Genomic DNA, 10,478 nt, shown 5'->3' with positions numbered 1-10,478 from the left:
ATATTATTGTTGTCAACGAGGAGCTTACTATTAAAAGTTCATAAGACTACAGTTCAAAATGTTAGGGTCAGTAACATTCATTTTTAAAATAAATTAATAGTTTTATTCAACAAGGATGCATTAAATTGATCAAAAGTGGCAGTAAAGATATTTATAGTGTCAAAAAATGTATGTCAAATAAATACTGTTCTTTTTAACTGTCTATTCTTCAAAAAATCTTGGAAAAAAATATTAAACTGCACAAATTGTTTTCGATATTGATAATAATAAGACATTTTCTTGAGCACCAAATCAGGAATAAATTACATTTTAAAATATATTCAAATAGAAAAGAGTTATTTTACCTTTTGGCTATAATATCTAACCCTTCAATTTACCTTCAATGTTTTTAGGTCTATCCTAACTGGCCTTTTCCCTCCCACCTCTGGCACTGCGTATATCATGGGCAAAGACATTCGCTCAGAGCTGAGTTCTATCAGGCGGAGCCTCGGAGTGTGTCCACAACACAACGTCCTCTTCAGCATGTAAGTGCCTTTATCAGACCTACAAGAAACGATCAAGGAAAATAATTCAAAAAAAGTCACATATTAGTTGATGTCAAGGACATGTTGTATAGATCATTTCTGTGGATGATAATCCACTCTTGCTTGGCCTGGGGTATTTCAGGTTGACAGTAGAAGAGCACATCTGGTTCTATGCCCGTCTGAAGGGTCTGTCTGAGGAGGATGTGAAGGCTGAGACGGAGCAGATCCTAACCGATACTGGCCTTCCACACAAACGCAAATGCAGGACCAGCCAATTGTCAGGTGTGTTGCATTATGACCTTTGAAATTTTGATATGTTGGTTGTTTGATTTGTTGCAAACTTACAATTTTTGTGTTCTTCAGGTGGTATGCAGAGGAAACTCTCGGTAGCCCTTGCTTTTGTTGGAGGGTCAAAGGTTGTCATTCTGGACGAGCCAACCGCTGGTGTGGATCCATACGCTCGTAGAGGCATCTGGGACCTTCTTCTGAAGTACCGTGCTGGTAACCACCCTATGGCATTTGGACATGACTCCATTTTGTATTTATATATACAGAAAATACAACCAGCTCTCATTTATTAATAATAGAAGACTGTGGGTATTTTTTCAGGTCGCACTATCCTTCTTTCTACCCATCATATGGATGAAGCAGACATTCTGGGCGATCGTATTGCCATCATTTCCCATGGAAAGCTTTGTTGTGTGGGTTCCTCGCTGTTTCTGAAGACTCAACTGGGTACCGGATACTATCTTACCTTGGTGAAGAAAAACTCTGAACATTCTCTCAGTTCTTGTAGGAACTCGAGCAGCACAGTGTCTTTCGTTAAAAAAGTAAGTACACCTCAGGTTCAAAAATTTAAAAAAATCAGTGAACACATTGATTTGTTGGTAAGCTAATAGCTAAACACTGTTGTTTCATTGGTTTTCTAGGAAGACAATGCATCGGTCAGCAGTTCAGATGCTGGTCTTGGTAGCGACCAAGAGAGCGAAGCTGCCACAGCGATTGGTAAGGCAACACCTGACCTCAAACTTTAAAATGATGGGTAACTGTATTCACTAAAGTTTTTACTCTGTTCAATATGTTCTGCAGGAACTACATGGCCCGAATCTTCTGTTGTTCCTGTTGATGTGGCCCTCATCTCCAGTCTAATCCTGAAGTATGTTCCCGCTGCCCGCATGGTGGAAGACCTCGGTCATGAGATCACATATGTGTTGCCGTATGAGTCTGCCAAAGATGGTGCTTTTGTTGAACTCTTCCATGACCTGGATGAACGGCTCGCTGACCTTGGAATTTCGAGCTATGGTGTCTCAGATACTACACTTGAAGAGGTACAGAGTAGCTTGTCTTGTGTTTTATCTGTCAACAAAAAATCTTTAGGATGTTAGCTGTGATTATGCAAGTTCTTAATGATATTTCTATTTTTATATAGATTTTCCTTAAAGTGGCAGAGGACAGTGGAGTTGACGCAGAAATCATCTCTGGTAATTTTTTAGCTCTCTATTAGCTCTCTAGAAAACTGAATAAACAGTAGAAAGAAAAAAATCCAACTAAGATCTCATCTTGTATTTATAACTTTGTTAGATGGAACTGTGCCAGTGCGCAGACACAGACAACATGCATTTGGCGGTGACCACCAGAGCTGCCTCAAACCCCTGACCGACGACGATGACTTTGACTGCACCGAATCTTGTGGTGATCCAGGTAAAATTTAAAGCCCTAAAATGTATACTGGATCATTAGATTATAGACAGACAAATGTCTTCATATTCTTGGTTTTAAATATTCCTGTTGATATATTTGATCACCAGAATCCAAAGAGACAGACTATTTCAGCGTGACTGATGGAAAAGGATCATATCAGGTTAAAGGCTGGAGTTTAAAGAGGCAGCAGTTTGTGGCATTATTATGGAAGAGATTTCTTTTTGCTCGCCGCTCAAGGAAAGGCTTTTTTGCACAGGTAAGAATGGGAAGTATAATAAAAAACTAAACCTGGGCTGCGTTTCCCAAAAACAACATTAGCTTAAGTAGATATGTAGTAGATAAGTAGATATACTTAAGTAGATTGGTGTCAATGGTTTCTATGATTCTCAAAAGTAGATCATAGAGACTTTCCATTTCTACGATCTACTTAAGCTTTTGCGAAATGCAGCCCGTGTCAGTAAAGTTCTGTTTTGATCAACTCACTTTGATTCTCTTTGCAGATTGTTCTTCCCGCTGTGTTTGTGTGCATCGCTCTAGTATTCAGTCTTATTGTGCCACCATTTGGAAAATATCCCAGCCTAGCTCTTAATCCCTGGATGTATGAAGAACAAATCACATTCATCAGGTACGTAAGGACAACATGTATTATTCAACATCAATTTAAAATGCTTGCAGGAAACCATTTAGATTAAATATGGTCATTCTTTGTTATAGTGATGATGCTCCACATGATATAAGCACACAAAAATTACTCAACGCCTTATTAGATGATCCTGGCTTTGGAACACGATGCATGGAAGGAGAACCAATTCTGTAAGTAACTTCGAGTATATGAAACACCAAGATTTACTTGCAACTGTTAATATTTTTTTTAATTCCAGAAAAAACTAAGCCTGTCTTCTCCCATGGTTTTAGTGAGGCTCCCTGTACAATTGGTGATGAGGAATGGTCTACACCAGAAGTGGCAGAAAGCCTGATGGACATTTTCACAATGACAAACTGGACCATGGACAACCCATCACCTGCTTGTGAGTGCAGCTGTAATGGCAAAAAGAAGATGCTCCCAGAATGCCCTGCCGGTGCTGGTGGACTGCCACCTCCTCAGATTAAGATCAGTGAAACTGAGACTCTCCAGAACCTGACAGGACGAAACATCTCAGACTATCTAGTGAAGACTTACGCACAGATCATTGGGAAAAGGTATGGGCTGACTTTGTATCTACATTAACTGAAATAGTTCAATACTGCCATTCAATGGGTAAACAAATGGTTTCTTTTAAAGCTTAAAGAACAAGATCTGGGTGAACGAATTCAGGTATGGAGGATATTCATTGGGCGCTAGAAGCACTCAGGTACTTCCTCCTGCTGAGGAGATCGATGATGCCATCTCTAGAGTCAGGGAGATCTTCCAACTGGGCAAGGTAAACCAAAAAGCTGATCTTACGATATGAATCAAACAGCATTCAGGAATAGTGCGTGAAGTATTTCTTCTTATTCTACTCTTTTAGAACTCAGGATCAGCTGCCGACCGTTTCTTGAAAAGCCTGTCTGCCTTCATCAATGGGCTGGACACTAAGAATAATGTCAAGGTGAGTGACAGCTGGACGAATGCTATTTTAAACACATTAAAGAATCTATTTTAAATTTAAAGTCTACTTGGAGTGATCTTTATTGGGGTTTCGTTATTATTTTCAGATATGGTTCAATAACAAGGGCTGGCACAGTATTGGATCCTTCCTCAATGTAATGAACAACGGCATCTTGCGTGCCAACTTACCACCTGGCAAAGACCCCCGTCAGTTTGGCATCACTGCGTTCAACCATCCGCTCAATCTGACCAAAGAACAGCTTTCTCAAGTGGCCCTGTAAGCATTGAAACATTGATTACATTTAAATAACATTTCTTAAGGACGATCATGTTTTTCTAATCTCTTAACTCTGATTTATGCCATTTCAGGATGACCACCTCAGTGGACGTGCTAGTTTCCATTTGTGTGATCTTCGCCATGTCCTTCGTTCCCGCCAGCTTTGTTGTCTTTCTTATTCAGGAACGAGTGAATAAGGCCAAGCATATGCAGTTTATCAGCGGAGTTCAGCCATACCTCTATTGGCTGGCCAACTTTCTTTGGGATATGGTGAGTGTCTGGTTTTGCTTTCATATCCCTTTATGCACTCACCTACTTGGCTGCTGACCCAAAATCTCTAATCTTATTTTTGTCTGCTTTCTGGTATAGTGCAATTATGTCGTTCCTGCTACTCTGGTGATCCTGATCTTTGTGTGCTTCCAACAAAAAGCCTATGTCTCCGCCACCAACTTGCCTGTTCTTGCTCTTCTTTTGCTTCTATATGGGTAAGACAGATAAAGACATTCATTGAATTTAGTTTAATTACCTCAATAAGGCGAAAACTTATAGGTATTCTGAAAATATCCCATAAATAGAAACAGAAAAACCAGACTATGAACTACATTCATCATAGAAATTTAATAAAAATTATAAAGTATGTTTTTAGTAGAAAATGTGAAAAAAAAAAACCTGATTATAAACTTAAAATTTCAAACAAGAAATAAAAGTAATACAAAATAGTAAAGAAAATCTAATGAAAATGTGAAAGAATAAAATTTAAAAAAAAGTTAAAGTACTTTTTTGAAGAACATTTGGGGGGGGGGGGGTAGAACTAAATATATATAAAGTAATATATAAAGTATGTTAGGTATATTTACTGAACCAAATATAAAAGAAATGGAATAAAAAAATATAAGAAAATAAAACATTATAATGTACAATTAGGTATGTGAGTGGTGTTTGTTTTTGCAAAATCTGTCTCTAAGATAGACTGATTAGGGCCTGACATGGGGTCAGAATACACTGCCAATGTGCATAGCATTTTCCCTGATGATAAATAATTATTCTTGTCTCTCCTCAGATGGTCCATCACTCCTCTCATGTACCCGGCTTCTTTCCTCTTCAAAATCCCCAGCACTGCTTATGTGGTTCTCACTAGTGTCAACATCCTCATTGGGATCAATGGGAGCGTCTCCACATTTGTCATGGAGTTATTTGGAAACAATGTGAGAAATTACTTTTTTGGTTTAATCCTATTGCAGTCCTGCTATTTGTGTTGTTGAGGGGTAATTCACAAGCACAAGTAAATATGACGCCTCTCATTCTCTTCTGCAGGAGATTGGTGGAATTAACGACATCCTGAAGAACGTTTTGCTCATCTTCCCGCACTTCTGCCTGGGTCGAGGTCTCATCGACATGGTGAAGAATCAGGCCATGGCTGACGCTATGGAGAGATTTGGTAAGATTAGCTTGCTCCAGTTTAAATTTTAAATTTTTGCAGACAGATTACGAGAATTAGATGAATGAAGTTTATAGTCTGACCTCATAAACTTGATAAATGACAAGTTTGAGTTCTCTGGCCTGTGTATTAAAGATGTAGTAAGCAATTCTGAGAAACACTGTTGATTTTTTAAATCAATCCAAACAAACACACCAACTCTCTTCATTGCTCCGCCCCCAAAATGCACAAACACACAATGCAAGAGTGGATGTCTCTTTATCATAGCTGAAGCGAAGGAAAATAATGCTTCGTGAAAAAAATAAAGTGTAGTTGACAAACAAACGACAAGGACACATACAGTGCAAGAGTATCTACAAGCAAGAGTTAGTTGTTAGTTGCCAACAGCACACCAGCTCCAGACAAACAATGACACTCAAAACTGTCCAGTTACTATAGCTAACATTACAGCAACACCATATCTTGGTTCTGTGAAACAAATGTTTCTGAAAAACCGACGTTACTCGTGTATGGAGCAGAAACAATGCAACCTCTACGTCCGTCAGGCCTTAGCTTTTCTAATATTAACACAGGTCCTAAAGCTCTTGCCTGATCATAACCCTTCTTTGTCCAGTTATATTCCTCTGACCTTTTCTCTTTTGTAATGTCTCTCAGCCATCTCTCTTTCTACAGTCTTTCTTCATTTCTAATCTCCCTCTTGCTCACTCTCTCTCCTCCCCCATCATGATTGGACACGCCCCCTACTGTTGATTGGCTACAAGTGTGTTGTGCTGCTCGGTCCGATCCACTTTCAACAGCGTTCTCAGAAATCGCTTGCTGCACCTTTAACTGTAACTACTGCAAGGGTAATTGTTATAGATGCTGAGTGCTCTCTTTCCTTGCATTAGGTGAGAACCGTTTCCGTTCTCCACTGGAATGGGACATGGTAGGCAAGAATCTTTTTGCTATGGCTGTGGAAGGAGCGGTCTTCTTCATCATAACAGTCCTTATCCAGTATCGTTTCTTCTTTGAACCCAAGTAAGCATCATCACAACATGATATTCCTAAAGAAACAAATTGCATTTTCATGAATTGCTAATGAAATTATGGTTGAACATAGTTTATCATTTTAGAAGATCTAAAGTGATGGCTTGTCCATTTTCTCTAGGTCTCTAAGTGCTAAGTTGAGTCCGATTGGAGAGGAAGATGAAGATGTGGCCAGAGAGAGGCAGAGGATCATGAATGGATCTAAACAAGGAGACATACTTGAACTCCGACAACTCACTAAGGTCAGCAGAAACCTCAGCTGATGATTACAGACATACATTTTAGTACTTAAAATTATGTATAATAAATGGTGCCCTCATCAATCTGTCATCCTTTTCTTTTCCAGGTGTACAAGCGGAAACAGAAGCCCGCTGTCGATCGTCTATGTGTGGGAATTCCTCCAGGAGAGGTAATTCATGACAGATGCCTCATGATCAGCCTCATTCGAGAGAGTCACTCTTCTTCACAGCAACTGTAGGACCACAAACTGACTTCTGTTTTGTTCTACTTTCAGTGTTTTGGTCTGCTTGGTGTCAACGGAGCAGGAAAGACCAGTACTTTTAAAATGCTGACCGGAGACTCTGTGGTCACCAAAGGAGAAGCATTCTTAGCTGGAAAAAGGTACAGATATTCATATAATGTAGTGATGAGAACAGATGCTACTTCCTCATTACAGCTTAGTCTATATATACTTCTGTGGTTGCTTGTTTTTAATGACGCTGCTTTTTCTTGTCTCAGTATTCTCAGAGAAATAGATGAAGTACATCAGAACATGGGCTACTGCCCTCAATTTGACGCCATCAATGATCTGCTGACAGGACGGGAACACCTGGAATTCTACGCTATCCTGCGCGGTGTACCTGAGAATGAAGTCTGTGAGGTGGGCAGAGCTTATAAACTAACACACATATTTAAATACGTTTTTACTATTTTTTTTATATCATTTCATGGAATTAGACCTTTATTATGAATCTCACATGCCAGGGCCATATTTCACCTCAACCCTCCCAATACCCAAATTTGACATGCCAATTAAGTTTGTTTTTTATTACCAAAATGCAAAAACTTTAAAAAAATATTTATACAGCCTTCAGGATATGCAAATTAAAAAAAAGAAACAGTGTACAAAAATTTTAACATTTTTAAGAAATACTATATTAAACTAATAATCTCCACTGAAAATAAAGTGAATTACAATACAAATATTTATATTTATTTGCATTAAGAAAATGTAGAGAAAAAAACTTTAGGACCAAGAAGATTTGTTTTTGTGCATTTTGGCATGACAATTAAGCACATTTTCGCATTATTGATGTGCATAAAAGAGTATTTATACTGTCTTCAATGTATGCTGATTTAAAAAAAAAAACAACAACACTAAAACGGAAAAAAATACTGTATTATAGTAATGACAAATCACTATTTAGAATAAAAACTTATTGTTCTTATATCATATTATATAATAATGATGAGGTTAGATTTACCTCAATATTTATTTATATATATATATATATATATATATATATATATATATATATATATATATATAAATCTAACCTGGACATGTTTTGAACTCTAATAGGAACTATGAAAGTTTCATTGGTTTTTCTGATGTTTTGTACCTTTGGCAGGTGGCAGAGTGGGGAATCCGTAAACTGGGTCTAGTGAAGTACGTGGACAAAAAGGCAGGAAGCTACAGCGGTGGCAACATGCGCAAACTCTCCACCGCCATATCACTCATTGGAGCCCCTCCAGTGGTCTTCCTGGTATGTGCATTTCCTCAAACACACACACACACACTTACACACAAAGACACTTACATAACTGGCTCTAAGTCTTGTGCCTCCTTGGGTGAATGTCTGCAAACTGACAAACAAAAACAACATAAGTCAGGATCATATGACCACTGTTTGATTATTCTCTCAGCTGGTTTTCTTGCTCTGGTTGTATAAGGAGTTCAGGATTATAACACCCCTAGAGCTAAATTACCCTGAACTCTTTGGCCTTTGCCTTCAGAGAGGCTTCATAAAGGGGTTGATTTAAAAAAAAATCATGTAAGATCAGGTTTTGATTCACTTGAGTGTGCGATACACATCATGTCATCTTAATTTATAAAGCACTTTATACAATACAGATTGATTCAAAGCAGCTTCACAGTAGAAAATAGCAGAATCAATGATGGAATTCAAAATCTGCTGTAAATCAGCTCTGAAAAGATAACCGGGTCATTATTTTAGCTCAAGTCAGTTCAGTGTTGGTTCAGTTCAGTTTTGAGTACTGTGTACAGTACATCATTCATGAAACAAGTTCAATTGAGCTATAAGCGGCTCTACAGAAGAGACAATCATGTGTTTCACTTTGAGTCTGTTCAATGTTGATTCAATTCAGTTCAATAACAGTGTCATGTCGATATTGCAAAATTTGTCAATCTTGAAATTAGTTCAATTCAGCTATAATTAGCTATGCAGAAGACAACAGTGTCGTCATCCAGCTCGATTCAGTTCTGATCCAATAGTGCCAGTGTAGGCAAATCAATAATATTACTGAGTATTATACTGAATATTATCACGCGAGGAAGAGATGTGTTCTTCCCGCTCATGTTGCTGTTCACTGTGTGTTTCCTGTTGAACCTGTGGGCAAATCTGAGTGTGGCTGTGCTTTTGGTTACAGGACGAGCCCACCACAGGAATGGACCCGAAAGCACGACGAGCACTGTGGAACTGCATCCACAGCGTCATCAAAGAGGGACGCTCTGTTGTGCTTACCTCTCACAGGTACATTTATCAGAATTTTTCTAATAACATCAAAATTTATGCTCTTAAACTAAACACTAACAGTGGACTAATAGAGGTATTATTAAAATGAATAGTTCACCCAGATATAATCATTCTGTCATTAATAACTCAACTTCATGTGGTTCCAAACTCCAAATTCTTTCATCTTAGGAACACAAATGAAAATATTTTCAATGAAATCTAAGAGCTTTCTGTCCCTCCATAGAAAGTCTATTCACCTAAAACTCTGATGCTCTCAACTATACATATAAACATTAATCAGCGAACATACATAGAACATCTGTTTAAAATGTGAGTGCTCTATGTATGTTTGCTGATCAATGTTTATATGTGAAATGAAGCTTAAATTAAATATGTTCATCATATAAAGGATTGCATGATCTTCGGAAGATTCTGATTAAATCGCTCGATTAACTGAATTGATTTTATGATCTCTTTATTAAGGTTTTGAACAGTCAGAGTTTTGGGTGAATAGAGATTTATGTCCCTCCATTGAAAGTCTAAGATTACCAGAAAACTCCTGCTCTAAACAAGAACACAAAGTGAGATATTGCTAGACAGCAGGGCTGATACCTTTTTGCTTTCCACTAAAATGTGTTCATTTGAATGTCTACTTAGATTCATGCTTAGGTTAAACTTCCACCTATCACTAGGAGGCAGTATTTAATATATTTTCATCCAAACTAACCTGTGTCCTGTTCACTCCTAGCATGGAAGAATGTGAAGCACTGTGCACCAGGATGGCCATCATGGTGAACGGCAGGTTCCGCTGTCTGGGGAGTGTCCAGCACCTGAAGAACAGGTAAGATCACCAAAAATACAGAGTGCAAAGGTCAGGTTCCAGAAAAAAAAATCAATTATGTTTCTTCACTGGGGAATTGATTTTAAAGATAACTATAAAAACCATAAAAGGCAAACCTACTGTGAGCAACGCGGTAGTTAATCAATGCTTTGTTTGAAGCCATTAGTCCACATTATTCCAACTTGTTTTTTAAATAATTGTGCTTAACAGTGGAATTCTTGGAGAAAAACTACATTACCCATGATTTTGCAAAGAAATCTCCACCAATCAGAGAACTGAAACAAGTTACTTAATATACAGGTCCTTCTAAAAAATTTCCGCATTCCC

At 38.1% G+C, this 10,478-nt stretch overlaps 1 protein-coding gene across 2 annotated transcripts in view; it reads left to right on the top strand.

Moving 5' to 3' along the window:
• Positions 1-10,478, top strand: part of abca1b (ATP-binding cassette, sub-family A (ABC1), member 1B) — a 46,087-nt gene that overhangs the window by 31,267 nt on the left and 4,342 nt on the right. The window contains exons 19-45 of one of the 2 annotated variants that reach the window (XM_077247508.1): positions 393-524; positions 667-806; positions 888-1,025; positions 1,134-1,354; positions 1,454-1,529; positions 1,614-1,852; positions 1,954-2,005; positions 2,106-2,225; positions 2,333-2,481; positions 2,726-2,850; positions 2,940-3,038; positions 3,141-3,425; positions 3,508-3,646; positions 3,734-3,814; positions 3,921-4,090; positions 4,183-4,360; positions 4,460-4,575; positions 5,151-5,295; positions 5,405-5,528; positions 6,416-6,545; positions 6,676-6,796; positions 6,901-6,963; positions 7,069-7,175; positions 7,293-7,434; positions 8,186-8,320; positions 9,225-9,328; positions 10,059-10,151. In XM_077247508.1, coding sequence (XP_077103623.1) covers positions 393-524; positions 667-806; positions 888-1,025; positions 1,134-1,354; positions 1,454-1,529; positions 1,614-1,852; positions 1,954-2,005; positions 2,106-2,225; positions 2,333-2,481; positions 2,726-2,850; positions 2,940-3,038; positions 3,141-3,425; positions 3,508-3,646; positions 3,734-3,814; positions 3,921-4,090; positions 4,183-4,360; positions 4,460-4,575; positions 5,151-5,295; positions 5,405-5,528; positions 6,416-6,545; positions 6,676-6,796; positions 6,901-6,963; positions 7,069-7,175; positions 7,293-7,434; positions 8,186-8,320; positions 9,225-9,328; positions 10,059-10,151 — 3,624 coding nt within the window. Of the gene's footprint in view, positions 1-392; positions 525-666; positions 807-887; positions 1,026-1,133; positions 1,355-1,453; positions 1,530-1,613; positions 1,853-1,953; positions 2,006-2,105; positions 2,226-2,332; positions 2,482-2,725; positions 2,851-2,939; positions 3,039-3,140; positions 3,426-3,507; positions 3,647-3,733; positions 3,815-3,920; positions 4,091-4,182; positions 4,361-4,459; positions 4,576-5,150; positions 5,296-5,404; positions 5,529-6,415; positions 6,546-6,675; positions 6,797-6,900; positions 6,964-7,068; positions 7,435-8,185; positions 8,321-9,224; positions 9,329-10,058; positions 10,152-10,478 lie in introns of both variants that reach the window. The other variant, XM_077247507.1, reaches the window with a different exon arrangement.

The sequence above is a fragment of the Siphateles boraxobius genome, unplaced genomic scaffold (assembly GCF_051911475.1).
Source record: "Siphateles boraxobius isolate OS27281-9 unplaced genomic scaffold, OSU_SipBor_1 3, whole genome shotgun sequence".
NCBI classification, from domain to species: Eukaryota; Metazoa; Chordata; class Actinopteri; order Cypriniformes; family Leuciscidae; genus Siphateles; species Siphateles boraxobius.
This window is presented reverse-complemented; position numbering and strand designations above follow the sequence as displayed.